Genomic DNA, 18,262 nt, shown 5'->3' with positions numbered 1-18,262 from the left:
TAAGAACAACTAGCAAGCATTGATAAGCATATGTGAATTGTTTTAAAGAGAATCTGTATTGTTAAAATCGCACAAAAGTAAACATACCAGTGCGTTAGGGGACATCTCCTATTACCCTCTGACACAATTTCGCCGCTCCTCGCCGCATTAAAAGTGGTTAACCACTTTACCCCCGCGCGTACGTATTTCTCCGCCCCTTTTTCCATCCTTTAAAAACCAGGGACGGAGAAACACGTACTTTCCGCGTTCCCGACGCTGTCCGCGCTCCCGCTCGTAAACACGCCGCCCGCCGCTAGTAAAACCGCCGCCGCCCGCTCGCCCGGAGATCAATGAACGGGAAAATCCATTCCCGTTCGTTGATCTAAGCCCCACAATGACCCGCTGCTCTCCTATGGGCAGCGCGATCATTGTGAGAAGAAACTCACGTGTCCAGCCTCCTTATTCTTCCTCCAAGCTTCCGGAAGGAGGCTTGGAGGTCGCAATAAAGCAAAAAGTTACTGTGGCCATCTTGTGGCCAAATAGTAAACTACACCCTACACATTTTTCACATACAAATAAATGACTTTTACACAAAAAATTAACTCATTACCTCCCACACTCCCCATTTTTTTTTTTTTTTGTAATTAAAAAAAAATTCAAAAATTTACAATTAAAAAAAATACATAATTAGTTACCTTAGGGACTGAACTTTTTAAATATTTAAGTCAAGAGGGTATAACACTGTTACTTTATAAACTATGGGCTTGTAATTAGGGATGGACGCAAAACTGAAAAAAATGCACCTTTATTTCCAAATGAAATATTGGCGCCAAACATTGTGATAGGGACATAATTTAAACGGTTTTATAACCGGGACAAAAGGGCACATAAATTTCATGGGTTTTAATTACAGTAGCATGCATTATTTAAAAACTATAATGGCCGAAAACTGAAAAATAATTTTTTTTTTCCCCACATTTTTCCTATTTTCCCATTAAAACACATTTAGAAAAAATAATTCTTGGCATAATGTCCCACCTAAAGAAAGCCTAATTGGTGGCGGAAAAAACAAGATATAGTTCATTTCATTGCGATAAGTAATGATAAAGTTATAGACGAATGAATGGAAGGAGCGCTGAAAGGTGAAAATTGCTCTGGTGGTCAGGGGGTAAAACCCCTCAGTGGTGAAGTGGTTAAAAACAGTTTTAAAAAGTTTGTTTATAAACAAACAAAATGGCCACCAAAACAGGAAGTAGGTTGATGTACAGTATGTCCACACATAGAAAATACATCCATACACAAGCAGACTGTATACAGCCTTCCTTTTGAATCTCAAGAGATCATTTGTGTGTTTCTTTCCCCCTGTTCTCATGCACTGAAGTTTCAGGCTGCTTGTTTCTTCCTGCAAACAGCTTTGCCCTTGTCTGTAATTCTTCAGTATGTGAAAGCCCAGCCAGCTCAGAGGACGATTTATCCAGCTTGTAAAAGATAAGAGAGAAGCTGCTCTAATCCTAAATAACACACAGGCAGTGTGCATAGAGGGGCCTGGAAGGGGGAGTTCATAGCAGAACCACAACACTGAAGAACTTGGCAGCCTTCCAGACACAGGCTGACAAGTCTGACAGGGGAAAGATACATTGATTTATTACAGAGACAGTGATAGTATAAAGTGCTGCAGTAAGCCAGAACACATTAGAATAGCTTTTTGAACTTGTAGGATGATAAAAAACAGGATGCAATTTTTGTTACGGAGTCTCTTTAAGAAGAAATTGGACATTGAAGTGAAAGTTTAGATTATATGGTGGACTGTTGTATGTAGTATATAGTCATATGTGGCTTATATAAGGAAGGTCTTGGTGCATATTGCAGTGAACACACATGGTGATTTGCTGGTAACTGTGCGCGCCAGCCTCCAACATTTTTCTGTATTTGATGCTTACACCCTTAAATCATTTTATGTGTTGAGGCTGGCATCTGTTGCAAATGGACTGTTGGATAATGAATGTACATGATATACAAAAACCCGCCACCTGTCTCTACTCATCACCCACTGTCACTACTCGTCCTCACTTTTAGTTACTAACCACAGTGTCTGCTATCTGACACTACTCATGACTCACTAACTATCTGCAACTACTCATCACTACTTTTGTGCACTACGAGTAGCTACAAGTACGTAGCTACTCATAATTGAAATTTAGACAGCACTACCTGCGGCAGAGGGTGGTTAACTTACCCATGCCACCGCCTTAGCCGATGCGCTCCATTCGCATTTCATGTTACTCTCTTGCTTCCTTCTTCCAAGTTGAAGGATTAAGTGTAGGAGTGACATGAAATGCAAGTGGAGCTCATCGGCTAGGCAGTGTTCTTCCCAGGACTGTTTAGGTGAGTGGGCTGCCCAAGTGTTTTGAAACCCCGCCCGGCTGCCAAAAGTTGGTGCTGTGCACTTCGGCCAGGAGCAGTGCCAAGCAGTGTGGGGCAGGTGGTGTTCACTTGTCCCCAGTGAAGAAGCTGGGGGCCGACCACCTACCTACCCCACTAGCCACACCACCTAACCACCCACCCACCCCACTAGCCTGACCTACCTACCCTACTAGCCACCAGCCTGACAACCTACCCACCTACCTCACTAGCCACCAGCCTGATCCACCTACCTCACTAGTCACCAGCCTGACCTACCTAAACTAGCCACCAGTCTGAGCTACTTACCCACCCACCCCACTTCGGTGTAACCCTCCCGTTCCACCCAGCATGACCTTAAGGCCCTTTTCACTAGCTGTGATTTGGTATAAGCCATTAAGCGTAGGAGTGACATGAAATGCGAGTGGAGCGCATCGGCTAGGGCGGCATGGCAGTGTTCTTCCCAGGACTGTTTAGGTGAGTGGGCTGCCCAAGTGTGGGGCAGGTGGTGTTCACTTGTCCCCAGTGAAGAAGCTGGGGGCCGACCACCTACCCACCCCACTAGCGACACCACCTAACCACCCACCCCACTAGCCTGACCTCCTACCCACTCACCACAAGACACCAGCCTGACCACCTACCTACCCACCCCACTAGCCACCAGCCTGATCCACCTACCTCACTAGCCACCATCCTGACCTACCTAAACTAGCCACCAGTCTGAGCTACTTACCCACCCACCCCACTTTGGTGTAACCCTCCAGTTCCACCCAGCATGACCTTAAGGACCTTTTCACTAGCTGCAATCCGGAATAAGCCATATACCGGCTGTATCCCGTGACAAGTCTCCTGGCGGCGAGATCACAGGGATGCGACTAGAACAAACACAGGAGATCCAAGCTTAATGCGGATCAAATTCTGTCCAGCTCCAGGGGTTCTTTTTAGCCTTGACAAATGTTTTACAGCAGTGCAAGTAGCAAATTACGAATGTCAAACCTTTTCATTATGCTTCTGATATATTTTTCATTGAAACTATGAAGACTACAAATGACAAATGTGCCAAATACAATATAAATGTGCCAAATGAAATTTTCAGCAACATTGGTTTGCAATTATTTATTTACGGTAAACAAATGTTGTTTGTTCTTTGGCAATTTTAGCATTATTAAAAAGACTCTGTAACAAAATTTTCAGCCTTATTTCTTCTATCCTACAAGTTCCTATACCTGTTCTAATGTGGTCTGGATTACTGCAGCCTTTCCAAATTGCACTGTCTCTGAAATATATCTAATCTAATTTCCTTTGTCAAACTTTGTGGAGTCAGGGAGAAATGAATACAAGTTATGTAGGCCCCCTGCAGGCTCACTCCTGTGTGCTTTGTTTATTCTTCCCAGCTTTGTCTGCTCTCATTCTCAATTGTGTCCTTGTGTCTGCTTCACAGACTTTCTGCCTCCCAGGCGCTGTGCTGCTCAAGCATGTCCAGAATCCTGTAACCCGACTCCTTACAGCTGTTCTTCTGAGTCACGTGTCTGGGCTCTGCACTGTTTCTGAGCTCTGCTTTTCTCAGCTGTCAGCGTGTGACAGCTCCCTCAGTCTCACAGCCTCACAGACACACTGAAAGCTGTCTGTGAATAATAAACACACCACTACAAGCAGGATCTTCTGACGTACTACCTGTTTGGTGGCCATCTTGATTGTTTACAAAAGCAGTTTATGAAACTGCTTTTTTACCGCCAGGATCGCAGCGGGGAGCAGCGAAAATGTCACAGAGGGGGCTAGCAAAGGACACCCAACAGGATGGTATGTTTATTTATATAGTATTTTTTCAATACAGGTTCTCTTTAATGCTGGATACCTGTAGTTCACTTTTTTTCTGTGAGTGTGCTCAATCTTCCTTGTGAAACCTGCAATTCTCAAGCTCATCTCAGCAGGTTATCAGACAGGAGGAGCTACATATGCTGGTCGAAATAATTAATTAAAGGCCGGAGTGATTAACTGCATTTTGTTATGATCTCTTGCAATTTGCTTTGGAAGATAGAGGTGGAAAGCACCACTGTGTCCCAAGCCTTCAATGTGCATGTGAGTAGGTTGTCAGCCACCAGCCTGACAACCTACCCACCTAGCCCACTAGCCACCAGCCTGACAACCTACCCACCTACCCCACTAGCCACCAGCCTGACAACCTACCTACCTACCCCACTAGCCACCAGCCTGACCACCTACCCACTTACCCCACTAGCCACCAGCCTGATTCACCTACCTCATCAGCCACCAGCCTGACCTACTTACCCACCCTCCCCACTTCAGTGTAACCCTCCCTATCCACCCAGCATGACCTTAAGGCCCTTTTCAATAGATGCGATCCGCTTCAGAAAGAGGATCGCAGCAGTTTTGCTGATCACAATGAGCACCACGATAACATGTTAATCGTGGTGCTCATTTCCCACTAGCATGCATTGTTCGTTTCCAAATCCAAATTGTCGGGTGATCGTGCTCCGTTCCCGGGAGCTATACGGCGCAATCACAGGTAGTGGAAATTATAGGTTGTGTGATCGCAGCGCAATTGCGATCACACTTCCTGGTGGAAAAGGGCACTTACTTCCCCACCCGGCTACTTTTTCATGCCGCCCGGCTGAAAAAAAAAATTCTGGGGAGAACACTGCATGGGTAAGTTAACACAGCAAATTCAAATAAGCCATATCAGAAAGTTTAAATTCATCTTGGTGAGGGTGTCTTTTTTTTTTCACTCCCCCTCCCTGGAATTATTCTTGTTTCATCTGACCCCAAAATTCTGCATTACGGCAAATGAGTTTTCCATGTCAAGTGTTTTCCTGAAAAAATAGCAGCCTCTTCAGTTTTCCTTCATATACTTTATTCTATATTTACTATATCCATTCCCTTTCTTTGTTGTTTCACAAACCCAAACATCTTGTAATATTCATATTGTCCTATTTCCGAAAAGAATCAATTTCTGTGACCTCACCTGACATTTGAGCAATATCCTGCGCCTCATCTGTTTCCATGTTTCTCTGATTATCTGTAAATTAAATTTTAAAGACTGTTAAGACTTACTTAAAATAACTAAAAACTAATATGTACAATTATTGAAATATCCCCTTTACTTTGTTTCGGTCTGTACCTGCCTAGGTATCAGATAAGAACAGACCTTGAGCCTTTCATAAAGAAAAACAGAATTACAAAGATGTATAAAGAAATATCATTAGTAGCACAGGAGGACCAAATTTGTTATTTATTGTTAATTTTCTACTGCATAATAACCCAAAATGCAAACTGACTGCAACAAAATTAAGCAGAAAATTAAATGGCCTTGGGTCATTGTAGGCACAGAATTCATTCTCTCGGCTGATCCATACTTATGTTCCTTTTAATTTACTGAGCATGCATCGATGAACCTTGAGTCAGTTTGGTGACACGCGTACAATCAGCAATCAGAAACGAAAGCAATTTGCTGAAGAATGTCTCATTTGCCCAAGCAAGGCTGCATATCTGAGCAGGAGCTGTTGCTGGCTCCATTAATAATGAATACACCTCAAACAGTGGCAGATGGGTAAAACAGAAGCTCTGGTCTTTAACGTATGTGCAGTCCCTTAGTAAGACCAAACTAGTCCTCTTCTACTTAGGGAGAAGTGAATCTCCCAAAATAGAAAAGCAAGCCCGGGAGAGACAGACAAACTGACTTCCTGTTCAACCTAACAGATGGCTCCACAGCTTTGGAACAAACAGTAGGAAACACTTGCCCCTGTGTTGCAACACATAATGTTCTGAAGACTGAGTTGCAAGAAATGGGAAACACCAGGGAAATACAGGCTTAGGCATAGATGGGTAGAAAAAAGTTAGACTTTGACTTGGGCTAAAGATCTGAGTGATGTTATTCTCTAGAGTCTAGAGGCACATCTGGTGGCTAAGTAGTTAAGAGGGTCTTGTGCTAAATCCCAAACCAACGTACTGTTTCACTCAAGACACCTGTTAAGTTTTAAACTATACAAAACTTTTTGTGATGATGATTAGCTAATGTAATAATGTCATCATGTGCCCTTTCCTAAACTATGTTGCTACATTATGTTGCAATCTGAAAGAAGTTTCTCACTGTCTACAGTACAGTACTACATGTCTACGACTTCAAAAGGGGCTGTATAAACATGTCATGTTTATTGTCATTGGTCATGTTAGCACCAAAAGGAATATTATAGTAATCATAATTGGATACAATTTGTTTAGCAGCTAATGCCTGGTACACACCATGCAATTTCCTGTCTGATCGATGGGTCAAATCAATAAGTTCCACCAGGTCCAATTTAATTTCTGATTGTTTTTCTGATCAATTTTGTACAAAAGCGATTGGAAAAAAAATCAGAAAACCAATCAGAAATCAGATCAGACCTGTCAAAAAGTATTGATTCGACCCACGATCTGATGGGAAATTACATGGTCTGTATCAGGCATAACAGTATAAAACAATAAAAAATGTTCTACAAAATCAGGATAACCTTAAGAGATAATCTAAGTATGTAAAAGATAATGGGATTCAATGCACCAGCTAATAACATGTGCCTTCAAGTTACAAAATAATTATTGCAAAAATATCAGGCTCAGATGTAATGGAAACACTACAGGAGAGGCTGCCTAATAAGGGAGAGATTGGACATGTAAGAGGGGGATTCCTAAACATGGAAAGCTAGGCTAAGCAAAGAAGAAGAGTAAAAATTGGGGAATCCATATGAAAACATAAGGCTTCTGTACATAGAAGAAGGTGCTGTTATATATCATATCCATCTGGCACATAAAAGGTGGGGGGCACACAGAATGGTAAAGGGCCTCAGCACTATTAGATAAGTGGAATGGGGCAAGGCGGGTTGCTGCTTCACATGGAAAGGGGGTGATATACCATACTTAGAAATAACATACTGCAAATTGAATGAGAGAGGGACTGCTGAACAACGGGCAGGGCTTCACAGGTAAGGAGAACTACTACTTAATACATGGAAGGAAAGGACCACATGTGAAAATATAGTTATGGATAGTATGGAGGATATTCTGAATACAGTTACCAATGAACTGTACATTATACCATTCAAAATCCAGCAGCCAACTGGATGATAAATGAGTAGCAACCAACAGCTTGTGCATGGAGATCAGCAAAGCCTGTGGTAGCATGGGCAAATCTCTAAATCTCCACTTCATTCCCATGCAGGGACATGGACAAATATTAATAAATACATAAACATAGTTTTATAAATTAATGTTATTAAACATTATGGGCAGCACAATGGCATAGAGCACTTTTGCCTTGCAATGTTGGGTCTCAAGCTGGAATCCCAGTCAGGACACTTTCTGCATGGAGGCTGTATGTTCTCTCCATGTTTGTGTGGGTTTCCTCCACTCCAGTCTCCTCTCACATCCCAAAAACATACAGATAAGTTAATTGGTTTCCTTCTGAATTGGCCCTAGACTATGATGAACCTATGACTATGGTAGGATAGTCATAGAGATTGTAAGCCCTTCTGAGGGACAGATTGTGGCGAGACTATATACTCTATATACTCTGTAAGGCGATTCAGAATATGCCAGGGCTATATAAATACTAAATAATAGTTAAACATTCTCGTTATTTCAATTTTTAACTTGCTGTGGATATGCAAACTGTGAGCTCAAATTGCACTTCATAATAAGCATGAAACCTGACCAGTCTTTTAGGTTACAGATTGCCTTGAATTTTCTATCTTTCTGCAGGAGTAATTAGCTGCATAGTGCTAAAGCCCTTGCTTTTAAATCTCAACATTTAGATCAATCAAATGATTGACAGCATGCTTTAACATGGTCAGGTGAGGTATGGCTGTGTTTTGTATACATACAAACACAAGGGAAGAGAGCTAAAATACTGTTTGCCATTAATTATTGTAGTGCATACTTATGAAATAAATGGTTTGCATTCAATGCAATTTCACATTAAAGCAGACCTAAACCCAGAACTTTCTCTCTGCTCTAAAAGACAAGCAACAGCATAATAACCTTTAAAGAAAAACATTTATTTGTTGCAGCCCACAGAACTCCTACTGAGATTCTGCAGAGTGGTTACTTCCTGGTTTCATGGGAGCACAGGAACAGTTAACCTCCTGTGTTTGCATATAGACTGTCTGAACAGCACACCCACGGCACAGATCAGACAGAGATGACAGCTCAAACTACAGAGGCTCATTACTTCCAAATAAGGGAGAATCAAGGTCTGTACACACGCCTGACTAAGGTGGCCAATAATAACCGCCTGAGCCGATACACAGGCATGTACAGCGCCCACCGACCCGCGAGCGATCTGCCCGGCTGATCAACTCACACCCCGCAATGGCTGATCCCATTGTTTGTGCCGCTCAGGTGACATCTTGCATGCGCCGCTCCGTCGCCCTCCAACGGGCAACATAAAAATCAAGAGGCTGTTCTCTCTAAATACACACAGGGTGGGTTTCTCTGTTTTCCTTTTCTCCTGTGTAAGAGTTTAGGTCTGCTTTAATGGGAAAAAACAGAAAAAACATACTTTCACCTCAGCTCTATGCATTGGAAGGATTAATACATATATTGTTTCTTGATTACTGTGGGGTTGACTCACTAACAGAAATAGTGCGAGTAACCCCCTGTCACTCGCGCTATTTCATCAGCGCACCTTAATTGTCAGAGTCTGCACACTATGCGCGATATTGGCAGCGTAGCGCGTGTAATCAACGCCAGTGACAGGAGCACACGCTATACTGCTTTAGTGCAGCATAGCAAGCACTAATAACTTTACGCCTGCTGTTTGGCAATAACGGGCGCTCCCTTCATCCCGCCCTGAGCACCGGCGGGTCCAGTCCATTTATAGGACGTGATCCCCTCACGTTGATTGGCCCAATAGGCTGCTTTGAGTTAGAGAGTCATAGCTTACAGGCAGCTTTGTGTTAGAGAGTCATAGCTGGATGCAAACTGAAATACAAAGATGAATTATAATAACATTAAACCAGGGGACCCCATACTTTTTTGGTCAAGGGTCGGGTCAACATACTTCAGACTGCTGGGGGGCCGGAGTATACATGAAATGATGTAGAAAAACAGAACATTGAGCCTAGGTATTGTAGACAATGCCTATTAACATGGGCAGCCCTCATGTCTCCCATTTAACCAGAGCAGATGTTATGCCCCCAACTCAGCAAGTACAGACATTATGCCATCAACACAGCATGTGCAGGTTTTATGCCCCCCAACACAGCATGTGCAGGTAGTATGCCCCCCAACACAGCATGTGCAGGTAGTATGCCCCCACCACAGCATGTGCAGATAGTATGCCCCCAACACAGCATGTGCAGGTAGTATGCCCCCCAACACAGAATGTGCAGGTAGTATGCCCCCCACCACAGCATATGCAAATAGTATGCCCCCAACACAGCATGTGCATGTAGTAGGACCCCCAACACAGCATGTGCAGGTAGTATGCCCCCCAACACAGCATGTGCAGGTAGCATGCCCCCCAACACAGCATGTGCAGGTAGCATGCCCACCAACACAGCATGTGCAGGTAGCATGCCCCCCAACACAGCATGTGCAGGTAGCATGCCCCCTAACACAGCATGTGCAGGTAGCATGCCCCCCAACACAGAATGTGCAGATAGTATGCCACCAACACAGCATGTGCAGATAGTATGCCACTAACACAGCATGTGCAGGTAGCATGCCCCCCAACACAGAATGAGCAGGTAGCATGCCCCGCAACACAGCATGTGCGGGTAGCATGTCCGCCAACAGAGCATGTGCAGGTAGCATGCCCCCCAACACAGCATGTGCAGGTAGCATGCCCCCCAACACAGCATGTGCAGATAGTATGCCACCAATACAGCATGTGCAGATAGTATGCATTCCACCACAGCATGTGCAGATTGTATGCATTCCACCACAGCATGTGCAGATTGTATGCATTCCACCACAGCATGTGCAGATTGTATGCCCTCCAACATAGCATGTGCAGCTATTATGCCACCAATACAATGCAGATATCGCAACCCTAACATAGCAAATCATAGCAAAAATAATTTTTTTCTGCTTCCAGATACTGCTTCACAGCAAAACATCCTCTGCTGCCATTCACTTGCTCCCGATAACGTGATCCTCATGGATTTCGGGGACCAAGGGGGCCCCATGCTATCAATTTTGCAAGGGGGCCCTATTAAGTCTAGTTACCCCACTGGTCCTATAATGTAGGTTTGGAGTTTAGCATAGGAGAGGCGGGAGAGCTAAGGGCTAGCCTTGGCTCCCGCCTCTCCTATGCTAAACACCAAACTTAAATTATAACTATACGCATACACATAAATATAGTTATCCTCAAACTGAATCAATGAATATGTGTACCTCCCACCTAAAAAGACAACATAAAAAGATCTAATAACTCTTAGTGTCACCCTAGCTTAAGGATGGCAGTTGTAAACTAAAATGACAATCTCCTGTATATAAATAAGCAATAAAGTAAGCCAAGCAGTAGGGCTGGTGATGGGCAGGGATATGAAAATCTAAGGTAATGATTATGGAAGCCTTGCACCAACCCCTGAACTGTCTCCTAGCTTCTTTTCATATACAGGGTATAAAGAGAAGGAGGGATACTCTATTGAAGTGGCCAGATCTATCTATCCACACAACATTGGCAAATCATTTTAGTTTCTAAAACAGTTTGCAGGGAGGGGGTGGAGGATGTGTGTAAGTACTGTATTCTTTAAAACCTTCCTTTCCACTCTCCCTCACACAGTGGCTCTGACCTTAACAATGTACAAGCCTTGTCTAACAGCCTACAACAATGCTAGGCTTTCACAAAGCCTGACACTAATATTATCCATTTAAATGATCGCAAACCCACCTCACAATCTTTTGATAATCATAACCTGATGCAAAAGTTTCACTTAATCTGTTAACCCTATCATAACCTATGCCCTGAGCTATTTATTCTTCCAGTCAACATGAAAAGTCCTAACATCCTAATATTACCTGATTTTCCTAACACCAAATACTGATACTTACCTGTCAGGACGTTAAGTCCTGATCCTATAAGTTTCCATCAACCTCCTAAGCCTGCCGACTAGCAACACTTAAATACGGAGACATAGTCACAATAATAGGGGCTTAGAACCTGTGTTCAATACAATGTTGCTTAATAAATGACACCTGAAGTGACAGGAGTATGGAGGCTGACACATGTATTTCCTTTTAAACACTGCAAATTGCCTGGCTGTCCTGCTGATCCTCTGTCTCTAATACGTTTAGCCATAGGCCCTGAACAAGCATATGCACATTTAGATTGTAAGCTCGCAAGGGCAGGGCTCTCTCCCCCTTTTGTGTCTTGGTAACCATTATACATTTTATTCATCATGTTAATTTTATCACTGTCATTACCAATTCGATAATTTGTATTTTGTATCATTCTTTGTATTTTGTCACTAATTATGTATTTTGTATATTAGTGTACACCATTGTCTGTATTATTATGTACCCCATGTTTGTTTCTTACTTTGTACAGCGCCACGGAATATGTTGGCGCTTTATAAATCAATAATAATAATAATAATAATAATTAGAGGTTTAACTGAAGTTTGACTGTACTTACCACATGCATGTTTCAGTGGTTGATTCAGACACTACCGATGCAAGAAAGATCAGCAGGATGCCTGGGAACTGGTATTGTTTAGAAGGCGATAAATATGGCAGCCTTTATATACCTCTTGCTTTAAAAATACATAATTTAACACAGATGGAAGCTTTATCCAGAGATTATAAATTTTAACACAATCTGGGATAGACTTTTATGTACAGAACCCAACTAAAAAAGTGAAAGAGTTTAATGGGTTAAAAAAGTCAATGCCAAAATTCTACTCCGTACTCTTGAAGGATAACTGTCCGTATAAAATTAAATTCTTTCAATCTGTTCTTTTGCACATCCCAGAAAAAAGTTAATTTTAGAGCCTTTCTGTGAGAAAACGCGGAAAAGCCGCCGCGTGTACTGAAAGCAAGGCGGCTGATTCCGCGTCCAACGCGGCGGTGTGCACGCGTAGGCACGCATCTGGTAGTGTGGCGGAACGTGGAAAAGCCGCCACATGTTCTAACAGCAAAGCGGCTGTTTCCGCGTCCAAGGTGGCGGTTTGTACGCAGCAGCGTGCCTTTGGAGTGGCTGGGTCTGTTAGTCCACATAGATGGATGAAGAGCTACGCGCGCACGGACCAGAAGTCAGGACCTTTATACCAGCAGGGGAAGTGTCAGCTGATCAGGACGATCAGCTGATTCCTGCTGGACTCATGATTGGCTGAGTGGCTTGGGCGAGGCAGCAGAGTTCAGCTACTATATATTCTGCTTGCTTGTCAGTTGCTGGTTGTCTGCCATTGCAAACACTTTGTGGAAGCATTCAGACCTTAGTCAGATCCTTACAGTGTGTTTGAGCCAGGTGCTCCTGGGAATTCACACTGAGCCAGATTACCATGTACTGTTTATTTGTTAGACCAGTTCCAGGGTGTTGAGATCAAGGCCCCTTACACCCCAGACTAGGAATACTGTGTATCTTCTGTGTATTCTCTAGCATAGTTCCAGGGTGTTGAGATCAAGGCCCTCACACCCAAGACTAGGGAACTGTATTGTCTTTGTGTTATATTCCAGACTAGTTCCAGGGTGTTGACGATCACGGACCTCACACCCAAGACTAGGGAATTGTATTATCATTTTTGTTATATTCCAGACTAGTTCCAGGGTGTTGACGATCACGGACCTCACACCCAAGACTAGGGAATTGTATTATCGTTTATGTTATGCTCCAGACTAGTTTCAGGGTGTTGTGACTACGGACCTCACACCCAGACTAGGATTGTGCTATTACTGTATTACGTTAGCCCAGTCCAGGGCAATACCTTTCATATTAGCTGCAGGGCTTCCTGCAACCCAGCCTCGGTCCCTCGCCCAGGGGTCCACAGGCTACAGGAATATCACCCACAGTCAGGGGTGAATTCCTCAGCAGTCTGAGGCCGCCAGCTCCTCTGGTGGTCTCCACTCAGAGTTGTTACTGTTACACCAAACACTCTCTCTATTCTGGTGTCCAGAGGTTAGCAATACATCTGTATTATCGCTGATTCTGCAGATCATCGATAATCAGGCGTACATCTGCATTCTTGGTGGTACTGCAGATCACCAATCATCAGATTCTCTCTGCCTGCTGACACCAATCATTGCAGAATGGCAGACCCAACCCAAATGGACGCACTGTATTGCCATGCTGAAGTCCTGACCACCGCGGTAAACCAACTTTCCGCGGCAGTTTTGAACCAACAGACCCAGATATGTCAGATATTTGGGGCTATTCAGAAACTTCAATCAGTGCGATCTCCTCTTAGCACAGACATACGTATGCCTGTACCTGAAAGGTTTTCTGGCGACAGATCTGACTTTCGGAACTTTAGAAATAGAGTGTTCTCATACTTTGAGTTAAGGCCTAACTCGTCTGGAACAGTGGCACAGAGAATTACATTCATTAAGACTCTGTTATCAGGGGATTCACAGACCTGGGCATATGGTCTTCCTATTGGGCATCAGGCCCTGACCTCTGTGGATGAATTTTTTTGAGGCTATGGCTATGATTTACGATGACCCGGACATTGCCTCGACTTCTGAACGGAAGCTCAAGCTTCTGCGTCAAGGTAAAGGTCCGGTAGAGAATTATGCTGCGGAGTTCAGGAGGTGGGCAGTCTCGGCTAGATGGGACGCATTTGCCCTCCTGGACTGTTTTTTGGCCGGATTGTCAGATACTATTCATGAGGTAATGATAGGCCATCCTGAGCCCGAATCATTGGATGAGGCAATTTCTTTGGCTATACAGATAGATCGCCGTTTGCGCCACCAGAGACAGGTTCGTGGTAGAGTGGCCAGAAGGTCTATCTTACGCGACTCTTCTCGGTATCCCTCACCCCCAGGCGAACCTATGCAAATTGGGTACACAAGGCTGAGTCTGGGGAAGAGGAGTCACAGGAGCCCAAAGAAGAACACTTTATATGGGTCCTCTAGACTAGACAAATGCTACCACCTGGGGGGAGTCAATACCATAGGTGAGCAGGGTTCATCTCTGAACGATGGTCGGCTGATCCTTCCTTGTTCGGTTACGTGGGAAGGTCGGACCAAGTCCGCAGAAACCATGGTGAAATCGGGTTCAGCAGCGAACCTCATTGATTACGATTTTGCTAAAAGCTTGGGGATACCTTTATCCGCACCCGACCGGCAGATTTCGGTCACCGCGGTGGATGACTCTCCATTGCGCAGTGCCCAGTTTCTTTCCCAAACTCCCCTACTGTCAGGTTGTTTAGGGGCAGTGCATGAAGAGAGTTTACAGTTCCTGGTCCTGCCGATGAAGGGCTCTGCTGTTGTTCTCGGTATGCCCTGGTTACAGCTTCACTCGCCGCTGATCGACTGGGCTTCAGGACAGCTACTGAACTGGTCAGCCCATTGTCAGGAGCACTGTTTAATGAGGGGTGAGGCGGATAATACCAAGATACAGGTCGCAGGAAAGACAGGACAGTGTACAGATATTTCCAATGGATCCTGTTCCTCACGGTTACCTCTCATGCATGAATCAGATAGCAAAAGCGCCAAAGCAGACGCTTTAGACAGGGGTTTTGGGCCCAAAATCTTTCTATCACCGAAGAAACAAGCTGGCAAAAAATCATTTCAGGTGCCCCTGCTCAAGCCAGCAGTGCAGGTGGATTCCACTCCCTCTCAACCTGTGTTAATTAATGACCGGCCTGAGTATGAGATAAAAAGGGAATTCTCTAACTTACATCCTGGAAAGTCAGGAAGGAGATGTCCGGAGTCCACTCCTCAGGGGGGGGGGGGGGGGGGGGGGGGTGGGGGGGGGTACTGTGAGAAAACGCGGAAAAGCCGCCTTGTGTACTGAAAGCAAGGCGGCTGATTCCGCGTCCAACGCGGCGGTTTGCACGCGTAGGCACGCGCCTGGTAGTGTGGCGGAACGCGGACAAGCCGCCGCATGTTCTAACAGCAAAGCGGCTGTTTCCGCGTCCAAGGTGGCGGTTTGTACGCAGCAGCGTGCCTTTGGAGTGGCTGGGTCTGTTAGTCCACATAGATGGATGAAGAGCTACGCGCGCGCGGGCCAGAAGTCAGGACCTTTATACCAGCAGGGGAAGTGTCAGCTGATCAGGACGATCAGCTGATTCCTGCTGGACTCATGATTGGCTGAGTGGCTCGGGCGAGGCAGCAGAGTTCAGCTACTATATATTCTGCTTGCTTGTCAGTTGCTGGTTGTCTGCCATTGCAAACACTTTGTGGAAGCATTCAGACCTTAGTCAGATCCTTACAGTGTGTTTGAACCAGGTGCTCCTGGGAATTCACACTGAGCCAGATTACCGTGTACTGTTTATTTGTTAGACCAGTTCCAGAGATCAAGGCCCTCACACCCCAGACTGGGAATACTGTGTATCTTCTGTGTATTCTCTAGCATAGTTCCAGGGTGTTGAGATCAAGGCCCTCACACCCCAGACTAGGAATACTGTGTATCTTCTGTGTATTCTCTAGCATAGTTCCAGGGTGTTGAGATCAAGGCCCTCACACCCAAGACTAGGGAACTGTATTGTCTTTGTGTTATATTGCAGACTAGTTCCAGGGTGTTGACGATCACGGACCTCACACCCAAGACTAGGGAATTGTATTATCATTTATGTTATACTCCAGACTAGTTCCAGGGTGTTGACGATCACGGACCTCAAACCCAAGACTAGGGAATTGTATTATCGTTTATGTTATACTCCAGACTAGTTTCAGGGTGTTGTGACTACGGACCTCACACCCAGACTAGGATTGTGCTATTACTGTATTACGTTAGCCCAGTCCAGGGCAATACCTTTCATATTAGCTGCAGGGCTTCCTGCAACCCAGCCTCGGTCCCTCGCCCAGGGGTCCATAGGCTACAGGAATATCACCCACAGTCAGGGGTGAATTCCTCAGCAGTCTGAGGCCACCAGCTCCTCTGGTGGTCTCCACTCAGAGTTGTTACTGTTACACCAAACACTCTCTCTATTCTGGTGTCCAGAGGTTAGCAATACATCTGTATTATCGCTGATTCTGCAGATCATCGATAATCAGGCGTATATCTGCATTCTTGGTGGTACTGCAGATCACCAATAATCAGATTCTCTCTGCGTGCTGACACCAATCGTTACACTTTCTAGCTCTGTGCACCTCTGCTGACTGCTCCTAAATAGTGCTGCTGTAAACACTTCAGGCAGATTTATTATTAGCCCTGAAAATCTGGCCCTTTTTAAAGCAATTTTAACTACGTTAACTATGGACGGATTGTCCTGCACAAAGCGTATGAAGATAAAGGAGCTATCACTTATTCAGTCGCCACTTCCTGCCTCTGTGTAGAGTACCCGGGATTCCTAACTCCCATCAAAAGAAGAAACTGTGGGTACTGGAGGCGGGATAGCCTGCGATCAGCTGCTGCATGCAGCTCCCAACCTGCAGAAACGTGGGGTCTGCCATAACGTCCCAGGGATACCGGTAGAAGCTCATACTCCAAAGTAGATACAGTGATATAGGCCAAATACCAATAATAGTTATTCGTGACATTATGCATTTAACAATTTCACTAAAAACAGTTGCAAACTTTCACTTCACCAGTTTAAATTTTCTGAACCAGATGGAAATGGGGCTGGGATGAAGGAGGGCAATGGGGTTGATTCAGAAAGGTTTTCTCTTGAATTATCTCATTTTTTAAACTTTTAAACTTAGAGCATACGGTATCTGTAGAGACTATGAAGAAAAAAGTCAGATACTCTGGTACTATGGAGAGCTTTTCTCCTCCTCTCTCGGTGTCCTTGTTCCAGAGCTGGAATTCCTGCTGTAAGTATTTGACCAACTGGACATGAGTGCTTCTGAAGCCTTCCAAGAATCCCCGAAGGATTATTTGACCAATCTGTCAAATACCTACAATGGGAATGACAGCACTGGGACAAGGACCTAGGAGGCTCTATATCATCCAGAACCTTTTTTTTTATTTCGCTTCAGTATCACTTTAACTTTAAGGACAGCTAAGTCAGGAGATAAACAGATGAGAGCTAATTCATTGGATAAAAAGATAATTCAATTCACCTTTTCTCCTACATTTTCTCCTAGGTGATATTTACACACACTATTCATAAAATGCCTTTATAGCCACCAGCAAGCACTGCAGCTATATTGTGGTTGATAACAGATTTTGGCGTTGGTTCACAAAACCTACATCTGGAATCGTGCTTTGGGTCCTAAATGTTTTGGTGTTGAAATAATCTCACCTTACTAGAGATAGCTGCTAGGAAAGGAGTGACCGTAGCAACAATTAAACTTAATTTCATAAGCTCTCTTAACCTTTAACCACTTAAGCCCTCGGTCGTTTTCACTTTATGCATCCGAGCAATGTTCACCTCCCATTCATTAGCCTATAACTGTATCACTACTTATCACAATGAACTGATCTATATCTTGTTTTTTCCGCCACCAATTAGGCTTTCTTTGGGTGGTATATTTTGCTAAGAGCTACCTTATTGTAAATGCATTTTAACAGTAAGAATAAGAAAAAAACTGAAAAAATTCATTATTTCTCAGTTTTCGGCCATTATAGTTTTAAAATAATACATGCCTCCATAATTAAAACCCACGTATTGTATTTGCCCATTTGTCCCGGTTATTTCACTGTTTAAATTATGTCCCTATCACAATGTATGGCGACAATATTTCATTTGGAAATAAAAGAGCATTTTTTCCGTTTTGCATCCATCACTATTTACAAACTTATAAAAAAAAAAAGAGAAATATTTCATCTTTACATAGATATTTA

The 18,262-nt window shown here is 44.0% G+C and overlaps 1 protein-coding gene across 6 annotated transcripts in view; it reads right to left on the bottom strand.

The window, feature by feature from the left end:
* IKZF1 (IKAROS family zinc finger 1) overlaps nt 1-18,262 on the bottom strand; it is a 296,693-nt gene that overhangs the window by 152,022 nt on the left and 126,409 nt on the right. For all 6 annotated transcript variants that reach the window (XM_068236523.1, XM_068236524.1, XM_068236521.1 and 3 more), the window contains one exon: nt 5,363-5,416. In XM_068236523.1, the coding sequence (XP_068092624.1) occupies nt 5,363-5,402 (40 nt within the window). In that variant the 5' untranslated portion in view covers nt 5,403-5,416. The remainder of the gene's footprint in view (nt 1-5,362; nt 5,417-18,262) is intronic.

The sequence above is a fragment of the Hyperolius riggenbachi genome, chromosome 5 (assembly GCF_040937935.1).
Source record: "Hyperolius riggenbachi isolate aHypRig1 chromosome 5, aHypRig1.pri, whole genome shotgun sequence".
NCBI classification, from domain to species: Eukaryota; Metazoa; Chordata; class Amphibia; order Anura; family Hyperoliidae; genus Hyperolius; species Hyperolius riggenbachi.
This window is presented reverse-complemented; position numbering and strand designations above follow the sequence as displayed.